The 20318-nt window shown below is 32.0% G+C and overlaps 1 protein-coding gene across 2 annotated transcripts in view; it reads left to right on the top strand.

Moving 5' to 3' along the window:
* Window positions 1-20318, top strand: part of KIAA1671 (KIAA1671 ortholog) — a 2688721-nt gene that overhangs the window by 2398351 nt on the left and 270052 nt on the right. For both annotated transcript variants that reach the window (XM_044068487.1, XM_044068488.1), the window contains exon 10: window positions 1018-1192. In XM_044068487.1, the coding sequence (XP_043924422.1) occupies window positions 1018-1192 (175 nt within the window). The remainder of the gene's footprint in view (window positions 1-1017; window positions 1193-20318) is intronic.

Genomic DNA, 20318 nt, shown 5'->3' with positions numbered 1-20318 from the left:
TATGGTAGGATCCTTGTATATAATGCATTGATTTGTCTAAGTAACATTCATGGAAAAACACTACAGTAGTTATTGAACTGTATTATTGCTGGTATCCTTGTACAGAGTGCAGTAATTTGTGTAATTATTCATATAAAAGCACAGCTGTATTAGTTACTGAATTGCAAATGTTGATTACAAAGTAACTGCTGCTTTGAAATGTAATTGGGAAGGTGATCTGTTTTGTAAATATTAGTTTGAAACGTTGGAACTGCCTCTTGGCATGGACCATGACTCAAAATGATCTTAGGACCATTTCACTTACCTGGTTAAGAAAATCAAATACATTTGTGGTGATGGTTGTAGTGATAGTAATTTATTTAAGCTTTGCTAAAGTGTTTCTGAATTTTAGAATAAATCTCTGATTCATCTTGGAGCAGAAGCTCAACTTTATACAGAAGGCTGTGAGTGCAATATGAGGGGACATATGCATTAAGTGTAGTATTGTTTAGTGTGGGCAGCTTCAGTTAATTCTAAACTGAACACACTTGATGCCTTTCCTCTGCAGTTTACCATAGACTGAAATATGCCAGACTGGGTAAAGTGATTCTATAAATTTAATGTAGGAAATATTTACTTGTCAAATTAAATGTGTTTGAATTCTTGTTGATCACATACTCCTATTAAGATGTTAAGCAGTAGTCATCTCTTCCCATCTCTAACATTTGTTCATATGAATGTGAAGATGATATGGTATTTTTGCAAAAATAGGAGAGCTGTGCAGTGTTTTCCTAATTAGTAATGATTTATGTACTCATCCAGGGAAATCATCCATCAGAAAGCAAGGCATTAATGTACTTTTGCTGGCTGAAAAAGTAAACAAGATTTTCTCTTAGTAGCATCTGCTTTTGTTGTATTTACTTTTTTCATCTAGCATTTTTGTTGTGCACATGGTAGGATTGCATAAGTGCATTTTAAAGAAATGGCTGAAGCTACTACATCTGTTGTAAACCTTTTGCCTGCATTTGATTTTTTCAGCAAACACAAGTGCTGGACTCCTCTGCACAAAAGAATCGTTTACAGTTGAGCAGAAAAAGGACACGTCGAGCCCCCACTTCCAAATCTATGAGGAAAAGTGGAATAAACCAGCTTGGGAATAAACTGTCAGCAGTCGAAGAGGTCGATGGGTCCTGGATGTTCAAAGATTCCACAGGTGATAATGTAGTACTTATGGAAAATTTTGGATTTATTTCCACTTGGTATGAACAGTTAGCAGTTTATCTGTAAGTTAAAAATGTTTTCCCCTCTTTGTGGAAGCTATTTCCAACATTTCTCTTAGGCTGTCTATGACAAATATTGCATTTAAAGTGATCAAACTGTAAACTACAGTCATTTTTTTTATTAACTCCTATGCAGGATAGATTTTACAGAAGTCCTACTGCATTCAGCTATTCTATTTGTTTCAGCCTTTGTTACTGTCATTGTCGGCTCTAGTGTATTGTAGGAACACTATCACAAGCAAAATCCAGGTTAACCATGTTGTGACAGTGTGTTTGTTCTTCATGTAGCATATTCATTTTTTTTTTATTTGTCGTGTTTTGCTGTTTCACACTTTATCATGGGAGCTTTACAATATATAGTTAGTATAGTTATGACAGGTAAATTGATGTATGACAGGCTATACATGACACAGAAAAAATGTAGATATAACTGACTTGATAAACACTGACTACTTATTAAAAACCCTTGTGGCTCCAAACCCTTTTGATAGACTGTCTTTCCAAAGCTCGTCCCACTTTCACGCAGTCAGCATGTTTCAGTATTGGCAGGCAACTACAAAATGAAAATTGTACAGTACCACTCACAGATGAACTGGTACTACATGGAACACGTTTTCTAAGCATAAACTTACAACACACAACTTGTTGCTTTTGCTTCCGTGTACTGTCTTATGAATAATAACAGCAGGAGGCTTCAAACTGAACCAAGGACCGTCAGTCATAGCACATACATTTAGAAATCAAAATTTCTTGAAGTTGCACTAATATATTTAAGCAGTGAAACAAATGAGCAACCTTGGAAGTATGAACTATTGAGCACATCCTAACCATGTGTGCAGCTACTGAGTATGAACTGTTGAGTGCAACCTAACCATAACTGGTAGACCTTGTCTTTTATTTGTCAAAAACAATATTTACAACCAGGCTACCTTAACACACACACATTTTTTGATGGAGGTACTGAAAACAAATTGATTCTGGTCCAAATAACTCCAGGCAGTATGAAAACAAGACAGATTGCTTTGCTTTAATAGCACCCCTCCAACCAAGTACTTTAAGCAAATTTTACAACTATTTGAAACTTTTATGTGACAAATCAGATTTTACCACTCTGGGGTCCTTCAACATTACGCATTGTGTGGGGAGCTTACATGTGATGTATGACATCTATTAATTCCTAAGGTTTCAGTATACTGGCTGGACATTGGGCTACCCTTGGGAGGGAATCCCTTATGTAAAGAATACTGCAACAGTGAAGAGAGTGGACATCTACTGATATGGTAACATTTTACACAATTATTGTTTCTGGGTTTCCAAATACTGTTTTAAAAATCTCGTTCTTTTGTAAACAAAAGTTGGGGATGAGAACAAATGAGATTTTGTAGTTCTACATTGCCTTTTCATATTTTCCAATTGTCTACATCACTTATACTGTGATTATTGATGGTCATTTGCAGATCAAAAGCATTTTTATAAATTATATTAGAACAGTAAGACACTTTAGTAGGATTATCAACTAATAAAATAGGAGGAAGTTGTTCTGCCTTTTGTACAGTAATTTCTTTAGCAATGGTCAACTAATTTAGTGCTGTCATAACCTCTTTGACAAAACATGTCAACCAACTCTTTAATACCACCCATAAGTTTTTTTTTTATCATTAGTAAGCTTAGACAGTCCGATCATCTGATCATAAGGTGTATTGTTTTTAATAAAGCCAGGTTATGCAATGGAATAATGCAAATAATTGTTAGTAAAACATGATTTTCTAAAAATGCTGCTATGAAACTTTTTATTATCATAATCACAAGTAACAAAAACATCCAAATAAGGAACAATATATCCCATGGAACCTAAAACAAATGTCAGAAATTCTGTATTAGTGTTCAAAGCACCTATAAACTGTCAAACATCAGTTGTATCATCCACTTCAAAAACAAATCATCAACAAATCTTTTGTAAGATAAAATGTGTCATTGAAAAACACAATCTTAGTAAGAATATTAATTTCCCACCACCATATTAATAAGTTGGCAAAAGATGGTGCCACAGTAGCCCCCATGGCCATGCCTCCCATCTGTTGGTAATACTTTCCATTAAAAATAAAAAAATGTTTTCAAGCATAACTTGCATTAATGAACACATTATCTTAACAAAATTATTGGTAAAATCAGTATACCTGGACAAATAAAACCTAAGAAATTCCAGGCCCTTTATTTACACGTAATTTTAGTCAGCAAAATGAATTCCAGAACACATTTTCTGATCATGAATCTGCAAACAGTGATCATACCGTTGTTTATGAAGGTAACCAAGCAAGTTGTGATAATTCCAAGACTTCTGAACCTTTTGTATTTTCTGATACTAGTTTGGGACATTTTTTTTGCCAACACATCTAATCTATGTACTAATTGTTTTTCTGCCCTTGTTTTCTACTCTGTTGATAAAAAAGTTGTTAGGAGAAAAACCTTGTTACCAACTTTTAGAAAAAAGATGGTTAAATGTCAGTCTAATGTAGGAGTATGTTTACTTTCGAGTGTATTGTTTTAAAAATTGTACCCAAAGGACTTGGGGTATACAAGTTTCCCTATGGACTTGTGGTGCAGGATCATTTTTACAATAAATTAAATTAATTGACTTTTTCAATGAAACAGGGCTAAAACTGTTGCAGTTACTCATTGAATCCAATGAACAGCTCATTTCTCTTTTAAATCAGGAGCTGGTTGATTTGAACAAACAAATTTCCTCTGTACCATCTTTCAGTAATTTTTTGCCTGACTATAATAACATGTTTATCACTATCCAAAGAAGGGCTCTTACTGTTACTGAAAGGAAAAAGGAGATGATTCTAAGAGATAAGACAGCTTATAATGAATATACTGTGTATCCTATTCTAGGCTTTATCACATGCGTCTGTTACTCATGCACAAATAGGAAATGGTTACTATATGGCTTCTCATAGTTTTATATGAACTGGTGAAGTATACAATATTGAGTCTTCCTCTGCAAATAATTGCAGCACTTTATCAGTAGACTTGCCGAGGATATCCGAGAGGATAGAGGACCAGAAGATCAATGTTCTTGATTCCCCAATGTGGGACAACAGTAACCGCTGAAGCCAGAATCCCCTGTGAAGGGGTTTGAGCAAAGGTAGGGACAGAATCAAGAGACGTGACAAGTAGACTGAAGTGCAAAAGCCTGTGTTTTTGAAAATATTTTTTTAACTGATAATATTTAGAGTTTCACTCAAGATACCTTTACTGATGAACAGATATGTTTATTGAAGAAATGGTTTTCTTTTCCACCCAGTCAGCATGCCAATTTCTCAAGAACTTTGATTTAAATTTATTTTGTCATGAATTGAATTTGCAGTACTTGTTTAAGGATATTAATAGTGAAGCATTCAAGTTTAGGAAACCTTCTATTTTTAATCCTCCTTTTACAGTCCATTGTCCAAACTTTTCATGATTCCTGAGGAAAGATATTATTAAAGTTTGCAGCAACAAACCTAAGTTTAATGATTTTAACCTTACTAGAAGTGAAAGGTGTGCTTCGGTAGAGTTATCCAAAAGCTATGATTTAAGGTTCATGAAGGCTGATAAAGGTAGTGGACTGGTCTTCATGCATCCAAAAAAAAATTATGTTTTGGAGATGGAAATGAAATTACCCTATCCTGCAGAATACAAATTGGTTTCTTTGGCAGACATTTATAAGAAGTATAAATTTATTGGTGATATTCTGATGGATTTGTTGGCTACTGGACATGTCATTGGGGACGTTTATCAATTTATGGCAGTTGAATTTCCTAGAATAGGTGTGATTTTTTTGGGATACCGAAATTGCATTCTCAACAATTTCTTTGCCATTTAGACCAATTGAGTCAGCATCAGGTGGCAACACTGAAAGCATTCCTATTTTTTTATACTGTTTTCAATCCCTTGGTGCAAATATTAATTATATCAAGGATTCCAGGAATTTTTTAGATTCTCTTCGATCGTTTCAGTTTGGGGACACTAAGCCGACACTATTTACTTTAGATGTTAAGTCATTATATAGTACCATATCTATGGAAAAAGGCCAATAATTCTGTTAATACATTGCGTTTATTAACGGATGCTATGCTTGAAAACATTTTGTTTTATTTTTAATCAGAAGTATTACCAACAGATGAAAGGTGTGGCAATGGGAGCTAATGTGGCACCATTTTTTGACAATTTGGTAATGGGTGGTAGGAAATTTAATTTTCTTACTAAGATACTGCTTTTTTGAACAACACATTTTGTTTTACAAAAAAAATGTTGATTTTTTTTTTTTTTTTATAATGGATGGTACAATTGATGATGATAGTTTGTACCTGCATTGAGCAGTAATAGAGTTTGACATTTGTTTTAGATATCATGGGAGATATTGTTCTCTATTTGAATGTTTTTATTACTTGTGATTATGATAATCAGAAGTTTTATAGTAGCATTTTTAGAAAGTCATGTTTTACTAACAATTGTTTTCATTGTTCGAGTGCACGTCCCGGCTTTATTAAAAACAATATACCTCATGGTCAGATGATCAAATTGTCTAGGCTTAATACCACTGATTTTGGATGGTATTAAAGAGTTGGTCGACATGTTTTACCAAAGAGGTTATGACAGAACTAAATTAGCTGACATTACTAATAAAATTACTCTGAAAAGGGCAGAACAATTTCCTTCTATTATATGCATTGGTAATCCTACCAAAGTGTCTAACTGTTCTAATATAGTTTATAAATAATTGATAATCACAGTATAATGGCAGTAATTTTAGAAAATTGGAAAATATTAAAAGGTAATGTAGAATTACAAAATCTCATTAGTTCTGGTCCAACTGTTGTTTACAAACAAACAAAATCTTTAAAAACAATATTTGGAAACCCAAAACACTAAGTACACCCTTTAGTTACTAGTAAACTAAGGATATGTTCAAGTGTGAATTTTGTAGTGTTTGTAAATTTGTGTTGGAGGGACCCAATGTTGTTTTACAGCATTTGGACAGATGCATTAATATAAGGAACATTTTAATTGTAATTATTTTGCTTTAATTTACATTGTGATTTGTTCCCATTGTGATGCATATTATGTGGAGATGACCACTCATAGGCTATCTAAAAGTATTAAAGAACATTTGTAGTCCATTAAAACAAAGGATGAGAACAATGACATTACATACAAAGGTTTTTTTTTGTTCTTTTAAGACATTTTACAGTGTTGGACAGTGTCCCTTTGAATTACAGAGGGGATATTATAGGAATTTTGTAGAGAAAAAAGAGGTGTCTTGGCATATTAAATTGCAAGCTGATACATTTGCAGGAATTAGTGAAACCATTGATATCAAGTGTTTTTTTAAGGGAGAAAAAATATGTTGGGTAAGTGGAGTCTCACGGATTAAAATATTTTTTTACAGTTTTTCTAAAGCTTTCTTTATTCTAGTTAGTTAATGTTTCAAATGTGTATTAAATAAATTGAGCTAAAATAATTTTTCATAAAAAGGACTTGAATTTGAGAATTTTTGTATGTTTATCTTTTAAATGTTTTATTGATTGTAATTGTTGCCTTATTTTCATTGGCTTATTGTTATACAAATTAATCTGTTTGAAGTGTTTATTCTGAAAAAGTCCAGTGTTCTTTGGTAGATGAAAGAACTTAGTGTAATAAACTTTTTTGATTGTTGCCGTTTTGGGTGTTTTTGGTTTTAATTGTTTATTTAATGACCCACTGCCTCTCTGTTTTTTTTTAATCTGCATGTACAACTATAACCCTTCTTCTTCAGGTGTATTGCTCTAAAGTAGGTACATAAAGCACTATATATATATATATATATATATATATATATATATATATATATATATATATATTTAGTCATTAGAAAATAGTCTCTAATTCACCCCATCTTTCTTAGAATGGCAGTGCACAGTATTGCCAATTCACTCTGCCATATATTTATCTCAGGCATAATTTTTACAGTGTTGGAAGCTCACTTTCAATGTACCTATAATCAAGACTAAAACACCCACCACCACAGGATGTTCTAGAGCAATTGCAGTACTTTGCTGTGTAGCTAAAATTAATTAACATTTCAAAGTATGGTTTACTATCACTTAAGCAACTTGGAATTAGAAAGTGTTTAAGTACCTAAAAGTGCCATTTTCAGTTTAAAAAATGGTGACCTACCATGGTCATTCTTTACTGAATTAAAACAGTCATTCGAACCAGTAAATCCTTCACCACTGCTGAAAGTTGTGCCTAACTTTGGCATAAGCAACACAGGACTGTAGCAGTTCTCAGCCATGAGGTTTAGATGCTGTGAGGTGCATATTTGAGCTTTACAAAAAATATTGAGCAAGGAAAGAAATTCAGTCTTATTTCTTAGTTCAAAGAATAAATAACTTGTATCCAAGGTGGCTTAATGCTCAAAGCTGGCAAAATACCAGTTCACAACAATCTAAGAAGATAAATGCTTGCAAGGCTCTATAAATCATATCTTTGAACACTACTGGTTTCCCTACCCACATTCAAAAAACTGACTTCTCTATATTCCCCTCTGGAGTAAGAATGGGAAGAATGTGAAAGCACAAATGGCCACAGTTCTGTATTTCAAGATGTTCATCATATTGATCGCTGCTGCAATAGCTATATTGGCTATATCCTGCCAAGCATATAACAGCTGTCAGGCTTCCATGTACCCAAACTGTCAGGTAACTCGAGTTGAGCTGACTAAAAGACAAGTTGGAGCACCAAGCCCTTCAGAACTGCCGCCAAAGAATGCACTCCTCTGAGGCTTTCAAGTATCGATGGTCAGCATGTACTGTTCTTTGCTGGGCAGTTGTTTCCTGGGAGGAAAAAAACTTTCATTTAATAATTTTGTTTGTTGTTGATACTTTCCTCTTCTGGAAATTTATTTTAAAGCTAGGGGTATGTGTTTTGATGGACTATCACAAAATTGTACTGTTCTTTTAAACGGTAGCACTTTTTTTCCTGTCAGTGTCACATTGTTTAAAGTAACTGAAAAACAGTTTTTTTTTTCCTGTGAAAAAATTGTGTTTATTTCACTTAGTAGGGCTGACAGTGTTTTAAAGATCTTTTTACATTGTTTGTCTTATTTGTTTCTATAACCTTTTGCCACTTGTTTTCCCTGTGAAAGAGGAACCATTTTTGACTTGACCATGGAATAAACTGTCGGTCCCTGGGTTGGTACATCTTCCAGTCACAAAAAGAAAAAGTTAAGCAAACAGCATTTGTCATCACAGTAGGCTAGCAATTTACCTCAGCCATAGGTGGGTGACTCTGCTGTGGCCATTAGTTGTACTTTAGACCACGTATCTTTTACAGTGGACTCCTTTGGTATAGCACCTACAGCCAATGTGGACTGGGTGTTAGCCATGCCCTCTGTTGCTGTTGGGGTCCCCTCAATGACCAAGGCAAAGACACTGTTCAGTCCTGGAAGATGAATAGGGAAGGCTTCCCTATTTTGTCAGATGCTCTGCCCATCACTAAGGAAGGTAATGTTGCCATTAATAACATTGTTGATCCCATTTTTCCTGTCAAAAAAAAAAAAAAAGAAAAACTAAACATGTCTGCTCCTCTTCAAATTTCCTTAGTCAGGAGCATTTTACTAGGTTTATCTCAGGGTTTAATTCAGGCTATTGATCCTTCTTGTAAAGTAGTTTCTGGTAAAAGAGAGAGAGAGATACTTTCTTTTCTGAAGAAATTCAAGATTTTGAATCTGTACAGGAAGATGAAGGGACAGGTACAGTGTTCTCTCCTCAGATTTTTTGATTCAGACTCGGAGGAGAGCTCACTTTCTGACTCTTCCTTTGGGATTTTTATCTTTCTCTGAGACTACTACTAGAATGTGAAAAAGAAGAAAAAAAAGAAAATAGTCTCTCCACACCGTCAAGCCAAATAAAATTTATTAAAAAACGACAAAGCTTTTGGATATAAAAAACATCCTTCCTCAGTGTCTTACACAAAAGAAATGTTAAAACCAACATTTATACTAATAGCACATGACACAGCCATTAATTGATTAAGGTGAACACCCAGTTCTTAAAGATACAGAAACAATGATAAAAGGGACAAGAAGTATATACATATCTTCCTCTCATTTTTTTTAAATTTTCCTTTGTTTATTTTTTAGAATAGGTTTTAGTGTAATTTATTTAATTAAGCCCGGGTCTTTATCTGCTTCAGGCCGCACTATCCATTCATATTCTTTCATGTCCACATTATTAACATAGTTTCCATGTCTAATACCTGGGTATACAATAGATATGACCCTGAAGTCACATTCATGAGCAGCACCCATTGCAGAAATGTGGAAAGCCAGTGAGTTAGTAGGTATATTCCTATGAATCTCTGATCTGTGCTCAATAATTCTATCCTTCAGGCGCCTGTCTGATTTGCCTACATAAAATCCTGAACATTTCTTGCATGTGGCAAGATATATAATACCAGTGGTATTACACGTCGCTGTACAGTGAAAAATGAATCTCCTGCCACTCATAAGATGTATAAATTCTGGGCACTGTTTAATACTCAGTAACATGGAAAAGTGCCTTTTTTCTTAAACTCAATTCCTTGTGTATTATTCAAAGAAAAATCTTTGTAACATAAAAGTTGTTTCAAATTATAACAATTACGATAGGTAAACATAGGTTGGTCTGGGAGCCATTTCTCATGACTGGGTATAGATTTCAGGACAAACCAATTTTTTTCTTATAACATTCTTAGTTGTTCTGCTCATTCTGTTGTATGTCATGAGATATCTAAGGGGTTGTCCATTACCAGGACTCATAGTGTCAGTACTGGAATCCTCTTTAACAGAAAAGTAGGGTCTGGCTACAGAGTCCCTTAGTGTCAGACCATCCCTACTAGTTGTCTCTATTTCTGTCATATTTTATCCCTTCTCCAAAAAACGTAGTCATTTCCTGCATCTGAGCATTACATACTTCCAGCTCTGTACTAAGTCGACTGACTCTTAAGTACTGACATTTTAAGATACTCTTGAAGGTTCTCCTCCTCTGCATACTTTTTTATGGAGATATTTGTTTACTTGGACATCCTTGTAAACCATGATCTGTAAGCATCAACTGTATATCCAAGAAACTTAGGGATTTGTCAGAGAACTTCATTTCAAATTTAAGAAATGCAACAGTCTCATTCAAGTATGTATAAAAGTTTTGTAGCTCCAACATAGTACCCTGCCAAACTAGGAAAATGTGATCCACAAAACACTTATAGAATGAAACATTCCTAGCATAGGGGTTACTTACACCATATATAAAGTTTTCTTCCCATCTACTCAGAGTCAAGCTAGCATAGGTATTTGCTATGGCAGTGCCCATAGCAGTACCCGAAACTTGGTGGTAAATTTGCTTATTGAAAACAAAAACATTGTTTTCTAGAACCAGATCTAATAGTTCACAAATTTCTCAGAACTTCTACCATTAACCAAACCATGCTCAGCTATTATTTGTCTGACACAATCAACTCCATAGGTGTTGGGGATGACAGTAAATAAAGATTTTATATCTAATGTCACTAGGAGAAAGTCCTGATTATTAACGGTATCATACCAACTGTAAAGCTGAGATAAAAAAATCACCACAATCTTTAATATAACTAGGGACAAATTTTAGATAGTCCTTTAGTATATTTTGGAGGTATACAAATATAGGCTTTGTAATCCAACCACCACTTGAGGCAATGGGCCTCATGGGTGGTTGCTCAACAGACTTATGGATCTTAGGAAGTCCATAAAGTATGGGGATGGTAAGACAGGGCACACTCAAATAGTGAAAAGTTTCAAGGTCTTTGTCATTCATTACTTGGAGGTCATATATAGACATATTTATTTTACTAATCATACTGTCTTATTTCCTTATTACCAATAACTTTAAATGTAGACTCATCCCTAAGAAGATCCATCATGGTTTGTATATACTGTTCCATGTCCATTATCACTATTGCTCCTCCCTTATCAGCCTCTTTTATAATAATTTGTGTGTTAGTTTGTAGTGATTTGAATGCTTCACATTCCGATCGAGTCAAGTTATGATGTTTGGGACTATTGTTCCTTGTATAATAATCACGTATTTGTTTCTCACATAATTCATTGAATACAGAAATTATAGGTTTACTTATTGGAACAAAAGTGCTAGTTCTCCTTTGATGAGTTTTCATAGTATCATTACTGTTTCCTTATATATTCTTTAAATTCAAACTTCTAGAGAACAGACCCAAGTCAGTAACAGCATTAACTACATCATCAGTGGCTGTGGGAATAAACTTATTTCCATGTGATGATAAAGATAGTTCAGCTTCAGTTAATTGGTACTTAGAAAGGTTGACTACGGAGGGACGGGGTACTGAATTATCCATATTAGTCAATCCATTAACAGAATTCGTAATTTTGACAGTTATGGAGCAGTGTTTCCAAAGACTCAATACTTTATGGAATAATAGAGGTTTCTATCTGAAATTCAGAAGGTAGTGCCACGTGGTTAGTGTTTCTGCACATTCTTCAGTAATATTATGTATAATAACATAATTTCCTCTCATTTCTCTATAAGTTAATGTATCAATATCAACATAATTTTGTCCTGTAACAGTACTATCAGCACCATTTACATGGTCTCCAAGTGGTTTCACCATATTAATCGCCCCATTAACATAACCTTGATACAGTATGTCTGAACAATCAGCACTTGTTCTAATAATAGGAGTTTTTGTTTGGACTTCAGTGGATGGTACCACAATAGCTATTATTAGTTCCAGCATGTTCATCATTGGAATTGGATGCCGTAATAGCATTGTTTCCTAACATGCTGCAATAATCAACAACATTTCGTTTAGTAGTGTCACTCACAATATTAGATACTTCACTGGTTATGATTGATAGTGAACAATTGGCATCATTATTAAAACCAAGAGATGTAGCTACATTATTATGAACATAAGTATCATTAGAGTCATAAACATCATTCAGCATTCCATTGCAACAGTTATTTAAATGTCCAGCAAGCCTTATATCAGCAGATGTTTCCAAGGAACTCAAGACATTAAATTAATTGCGTATTTGATGTGGGCAAATCAGTCAGGCACCTGAGGGATAGAATTATTGAGCATAGATCGGAGATTCGTAGGAATATACCTACTAACTCACTGGCTTGCCACATTTCTGCAATGGGTGCTGCTCATGAATTTGACTTCAGGGTCATATCTGTTGTATACCCAGGTATTAGACGTGGAGACTATGTTAATAATGTGGCTATGAAAGAATATGAATGGGTAGGGAGGCTTGAAGCAGATAAAGACCCAGGCTTAAATAAATAAATTACACTAAAACCTATTCTAAAAAATAAATAATGGAAAATTAGAAAAAAATGAGAGGAAGATATGTATATACTTCTTATCCCTTTTATCATTGTTTCTGTATCTTTAAGAACTGGGTGTTCACCTTAATCAATTAATGGCTGTGTCATGTGCTATTAGTATAAATGTTGGTTTTAACATTTCTTTTGTGTAAGACCCTGAGGAAGGATGTTCTTTATATCCGAAAGCTTTGTCGTTTTTTAATAAATTTTATTTGGCTTGACGGTGTGGAGAGACTATTTTCTTTTTTTCTGTTGCTTTTTTTTTTTTCAAAACAGGTTTATTGTTTTAACATACAAGAGAAATATCATAACAATTTTATACAAGTAATTAAAAATAGATATGATTATAACATTCAACAAAACAACTAAAGTATTTACAAAGACATCCACTGCAATCAGATCAATTAATTAAACTAAAATACCATGCTATTGAAATTAGGATTTTTTAACAAATTTTGTAAATTATCCCATACAATATAATATGATGTTTTCTAGTTGTCCTTGACCTAATTGGGTTAATTTCCACATGCCACACTATATTCAAAACATTTTAAATTCATTGAGCGAAGGAGGTGTATCTGAAATCCAATTTCTGGTTATTATTTTCCTAGCCACTGCTAGAATAGACCATAACAAGGGAAGCTTAACCTTTTTAACACTTTGAGGTACAGGTGTGTTGAATAATATAAGAGATTTAGAAATAATGAAATTATCTGTAAAAGAGCCTGCAAAAATTCATTAATTGACTTCCAGTATTCTTTCAATTTTATACAGTCATAAAACATATGAGCCCAGTCAGCATTAATTTCTACATTACATCTCTTACATAGATTATCTTTATTATTTATTTTATTCATCGTCAAAGGTGTATAAAAGATCTATGTAAAAATGTCCATGTATAAAGTCTCCAGACAATGGAAGGCGTAGTTCTATAGGCAGATTCCAATATATATTGTTTATCTTGTTGATTTGGTGGGTCCCCATTAATAGAAGTGAAATAATTCCAGTATGTATCTACACTGTAAAAAGTTTCTTGTCTGATAATTTTATGTATGTATGAAAGTTTACCTTTATCAGAAACTTTATGTTGTAAATTTAATATCAAGTAATCAATCAGTGTTGGAATAGATTCTTTAACTGTTATAGACATCAGATCTATTTTATTAATGAGATGTCTAAAGGTCTGAACCTCTAACCAGCAAATTTCTCTTAGATCAAATTCTTGTTTTAAGAAATCTAGATTTTTAACTTTATTATCAGATATCAACTGATACCAGTACTTTAGATCATTATCTATAGCTAAATGAGTTCCTTCAAGTAGATGACAAAAGCATACCCTGAGTATACATTATAGGGAATATAATAAAATTCCATTCCCTATACTTAGGGTGCATGAATATAAAGTTACGATAGCTAATAATAATATTTAATGGGTAACAAACCATATGTTTAGGTGTAATAGGTGAAGTACAAAATTCCTTTAGTAACCATAACATGGAGTTATTTACAATCATATTTTTATGTGTTAAGGAGATTTTCATGAAGTGCATACTAATTAGCTCCCAATAATCTTTCCATTTTGACATATGACTGATCTATTAATAAAGTAATAACTTTTACAATAGAAGAGATAGTATATAAATTAAAGTCTGGAAAAGAAATACCCCTTGAGACCAGCTATTAGTATGTTTCTTTAATGCAATCCTAGGTCTATTAGGTGCCCATAGGAAATTTAACATTAGTGTATTCAGTTTCTTGATAATTATTTTTGTAGGTGGAAGTATTATTGACTGTATTAAGTATAAAATCTTGGGGAATATTATCATTTTAATAATTGTAAGTCTCTCCTCCATAGTAAAAAACATATTATTCCAGGTATTAAAAATATTTTGTATATTAAGAAAACAGGTATTACAATTATTATATACAATAGATTTAATATATTTAGATAGTATTATATCTAAATAAGTTATCTGACCTGAATTGGGTACATATTTAGTAAAATCACTAATGATCATTTTTTTTTTCGTGTATATATAGGTAGTATTTTAGTTTTTTCTTCATTGAATATTAAACCAGAAATACTTTTAAAATTCATCATTTTATCAAATAGAGACTGCATAGAAGAATTAGATCCTGCTGATGTAATTAGAACATCATCTGCAAAAAGTTGAATTTTGGATGTTGTATTTTCATCTATTTCAAAACCCTCTATGTCAGTACTGTTTCTGATCAAATTAGCCCAAGGCTCCATTACTAAAGTGAATAATAGTGGTGAAAGTGGACATCCTTGTTTTGTACCTTTAAAATGGGTATTTTTTGTGAAGCATATGTTCCTACCTTAATATAAGCCAATGTTCCTTTGTATAAATGCTCAATTAGATTTACAAATGCATCTGAGAAGTTTGTGCACTTCAGTAAGGTAAACAGATAGTCCCAACTTACTGAATCAAATGCTGAACTTATATCAAGACTAATAAGTGTTAAATCTTTCTTTTCCTATTTGCAAAATCAATTAATGTTAGAGTTCTTCTTATATTATCAAAAGTATTTCTATTTACAATGAAGCCTGTCTGATCTATATCTATAATGCCGGGATGATTGTCTTCAATCTATCAGCAAAAATACTCATAAACATTTTATAATCAACATTAAGTAATGAGATGGGCCTATATGAAGTACATCTAGTTGGATCTTTATTAGGTTTTAAAATTGGCAAAATAAATGTATATTGCCAAGATGGGGGGGTTATTAACTCAGTTTGGGCCAAAATAAAAACCTTATGTATTAATGAATATGTACTTTTAGAAAGGATTTTATATATCTCTGGTATAATACCATCATTACCCGGTGCTTTGTTTGATTTAAGCTTATTTATTTGTGTAATAACCTCTGTATATGAAATACTTTTGTCCAATAGTTTAATCTGTTGTTTATTAAGCTTTTTATTCATGTTTGTGGTTATAAACTCCTTTATTTTATCTTTAGGTTCCATGTTAATGTTATTATGGTTAATTTTGTGAAAGTGATTTCTAAATTCATCTAGTATTTCTGGTATACTAGAAACATTCTTCTTTTTCCTTAGAGAAAAGATTTCTTTGATATGGTTTTGTTTATTCAACCTTTTTGTTTTATTTTTAAGTCTATGTAAGTATTTGGGGCTTATTGAATAAGACAAAAACTTGTATTTCTCTAAAGTTATTTTAACTTTATGAGTTAAAATTTCTTTGTATTTCTCATTTAGTTTGTTTATTTCTTCAATAACTTTCTTGCCCATAATATTTTCTTTATTATTATGTTTATAAGAGTCTAATTTACTTTGAATATCTAACAATTCCTTATCCCAAGATTTCCTTTTATTATTATACCATCTGATACTTTGTCCATATAGATATGATTTTAAGGCATCCCAAACATAGACAATGGAGACTTCAGGAGTATTATTTATGTCTAAAAAATGTTTTACTTCTGAAAGTATATATTCTTTATAGTCTTTTAGTTGAGTTAAGTATGCTGGTATCCTTTTGATCTGAACATTATGAGTATTTTTTATCATGAATTCAAAAACAGTTGAATTATGATCAGATATAGGACATGAAATGATTTTGGAATTAATTAAATCTGTTACCATCTTGTTAGAAATAAAGACCCTATCTATTTTGAATCGTTTTGTATCTGTTAGAAAAAAAGGTGTATGGTAATGATTTTGAATCTATCTGATTATTAATATCATTCAAATGATAAGAATTAGCAAAATCATTTAAATGTTTTGCATTAGATGTAATTCTTCTTTTTCCTATAGTGGTAGTATCACTTTCATGTAGTATACAATTAAAGTCACCAGCTAAAATAATATCTCCTATAGAGAATGATATGATCTTATCAAGATGATGTTTCACTGTATTAATACCAATTCCAGGTATCCAATATACATTAATTAAAGTGTAAGTCTTCCCATTAATTTGTATTGTAACCATACAAAACATTCCTTTGTCATCCTGATAAGACTTAATGGTTTTAGGAATGGGCATACTTTTATTCCATAAAATAGCCACTCCTCTTTTTTCTGAGTGTGCTCTGAACTAACCAATACTGTATATTTGTTTGTGGCTAGTTTATCAATATCTTTTTTCAAGAGATGGGTTTCTTGCAGGAAGACTAAGTTGGCCTTATGTAAATTAATGTATCTTATTAGGCTTGCCCTTTTACACGGATTATTAAATCCATTAATGTTTAAAGAAATTCCTTTTAAAGATGTCATTTGGCATTTTTAAAACTTAAGAATCTTATGATCAAAATAACAAATAACAACATAAGTAATGTTACATCTCCTCCTTTAGGTGTATCTTTAAATATAGCTGTATTTATTGAATCTCTTATGGGATTTTGTATAGGATTCAATTTTGTTTGTAGTGACAATGAGTGTACAAAATATATTGTGGATGTCAAAACTATATACATATAACAATGAACAAGTGAAAATAATGTAAGGATTAAACCTTGCATCCAGCCTGGAGTTAAAAACTCCAACTTAGAGTAGTATTTACCACTCAAGTTAACCCCTACCCTAAGCAGCAGTACCTCAGCTACCACCTTATCAATTTAATACTGGTTATATTTAACTTAAATTAACAGCTTTCAATTCAATTATCTAGCAAGACAAGACTACACATTTGATAAAACAGCATCATATAAACTAAAATAAACTTTTTTTTTTTTAAACTATTCATACTACTATATACATCTATGTAATATAATACACTTGTATTCAAATAGCATTCAAATAATCTTGATATTAGGAACCAAGAGGAGAGAGAGAAATAAAAGAGAAAGAGGGAGCGAGAGTGAAAGAAAGAGAGAAAAAAAAAAGAACGCATATTTACATATTAATTTATTCAAAGTATGTAAAAATAACTTCTAACATTCATTTAAATCAAAAACTTTGGCTAATATGGTTCAGACATTACATATATTAAGATGCATCTATTTTCTGTCATGTAAATGCAGTCAACAGCTTCCAAAAAAAAACATTGAATTGCTTGTATATGAGCATTTTACTCATACTCATTATTGTCAATAGAATAAAATATTATATTTATAGAAATTGTTATAAATCATACTGCATAGTTATGCAAATTCTCAGAAACACTTGCATTATTGTAAGAAAAGCCATCTGTATTTTGTATGTCTATACTACTGCTTTAAAATATATCACATGACAATTTCTTCCAGAATAGAGTTATAAAGTTATTTATGCTTGTCAATCAGATGAATTAAATGAGTTATAGTAATATATATGTTTGGAACATAAGTTTTTAACTCAGATTAGTATGCTGCAGTCAAGTAGATTTTCAAAAACACTTGAATAAATGTTTAATTTTCTATGCCTTCTAAAATAAGACATTTACTTACTACAAGAAACTGCATCATTTAAAATCATTATAACTGACATATTTTATGAATTATAACATAAATATTTAAGTAATTATATAAAATAACTCACATTTAAATGTTAAAGAGTTCATTTTCCTTCACATAGTCGCATTTGCATCAGTTCTACTTCCTGGTAGAGTGTTCTTCCTGAATCTGCGATGTGTCAGTGTGATATCTGGGTCAAAGGTCAAATTGACTGCTTTCAGCTTCTCTGTGAGAATTCTGAGAGTTGAAGCTTTTGAAACAACTCGAGGACACTGTTCATGAGGCAGCCCACATCCCAGATTGTCTCCCTTAACATTTTGGCGGGAAACTTGTTAAAAACTAGTGACAAACATTCATTTAGCAGTGTAAATGCATCTAAACATGACAAAACCTTCGCGATGTATTTTACAGGTTATTACAGCCTCTATGTAAGTGAAATTAAGCCCAAAGTTATTAATAAGTAATAAAACTCAATATTTTTCTCCCAACTCAATTTTTATGCAAATCTTATTATTTACTGTGTCTATATGATCAAAAGCATTTCTATATATTAATATGAAAAAAATAAAGAGAAAGAATAAAGAAAAGAAAAAGAGAGTAGAAAATAAGAGTGTAAAGCAGAAATAAAAAATATGAGAGAAAGCTATAAGAAGTATATACAATGGAATATTACTTACTGTTTATATTAATAGAGTTAAAAATAAAACATATTATTTACTATTATTTAGTTCTAATTATTATTAGTTAAAGCATGACAGATTATTTACAAACAAGCATAAGCAGTATAATCAAGAAAGTATAATTAGGAATAGCATTTGAAGAACATATAAACTTTTTACAAGGAATAAATATGTTATTATTCCATTTATCATATTTTCATTACTCTTCTCTCCTGCCCTCCACCCTTTACCCACTACATAATCTAAATAGAATGTCATTGTTTAAACAAAGAAAAGAAGAAAAGGAGAAAAAAAAAGAAAAAAAAATGTATCAAATTACTGACCTTACTTCTCTTTTTCAAAAAGAGAAACAAATTGAATAATAGCTTGTTATTAGTTCCTCAGATATTTTGACTGGTTATGAAACAAAACATTTCTCTGCACACATAGAATAACTTTGATTAAATCTTTTTCAGAATATTTGTGGCTTTCTGGAAATGCAGGAACTATATTTAAAAAGATTAATAATGAAGTAAAATGATGAGAGGAAAAAAAGAAAAAAAAAAACATAGAACAAATCATTTGTTTTTTAGTCTCTTCTTCTTCTCTGAAGTCTTCCACGAAGTTTCAGTTGCCAGTCTCTTTAATGAAGGACTAGCCCATTCCATTTCCTCTATTTTATCCAAAATCTTATTTTTTTGATAAACAGTAAAGCAGAGTCTAAGTCATCAAAATTTTAGGACCATCAGGAAGGAAGATTTTTAGCTTGGCAGGAAACAGAAGGTATGTTTTAAACTGTGCTTTTTAAGCTCCCTTATTAGTGGCAGAAAAACTTTTCTTTTAGCTATTACCAAGGAAGAATAGTCATTGTCAAAATGCACAGTTGTCTCATTAATCTTAACAGGAGCTTTAGCCCAAGCAGATTTAAGAACCATCTCTTTATCAAAAGATGATAGAAATCTAACTATAACTGATCTAGGATAGTTTTTGTTAGTGTTAGTATTAGCTATAGATCTATGTGCTCTTTCGATACCAAAAGAGAATGCTTCTGGTAAGTCTAAAGTTTTAGGGAGCCATGTTGTTAAGTAATATTGTTACCTTCAATATTTTCTGGCAGTCCAAAAATCCTAATGTTATTGCGCCTAGATCTATTTTCCAGGTCATCCAGCTTTGTTTGTAAATGTGTATTTTGTTTCAGCAGAAACTCAATGTTGATTTCCTCCTCTTGGATTCTATTTTCCATGTCATTCACAGCTTCTTCAATGCCTGTCATCTGGATCTTCTGTTGTTGCAGGTCTATATGTAATAAGTCTATTTGTTTTGTAGTTTTTTCTATGAAGGCATCCATTTTAGTATCCATTTTATCCATTTTAGCAGTAAGTTGCTGGATTATAGTTATCAGAGACTGAAGTTCTTTCTTGATGCTGGAGTCTTGAGAATTTGTCTTACTGGAACTCATTTCAGACTGATAAACTGACAGGAAAATTTCCAAAGTGATTTCTGACAGGAATATTGTTAAAATTTCCTTTCTTTTTTAGATATAGTTCAAGAACTATATAAAACAAACATATTTAGAA

The sequence above is a fragment of the Protopterus annectens genome, chromosome 4.part0 (assembly GCF_019279795.1).
Source record: "Protopterus annectens isolate FY-2018-M chromosome 4.part0, PAN1.0, whole genome shotgun sequence".
Lineage (NCBI taxonomy): Eukaryota > Metazoa > Chordata > Ceratodontiformes > Protopteridae > Protopterus > Protopterus annectens.
This window is presented reverse-complemented; position numbering and strand designations above follow the sequence as displayed.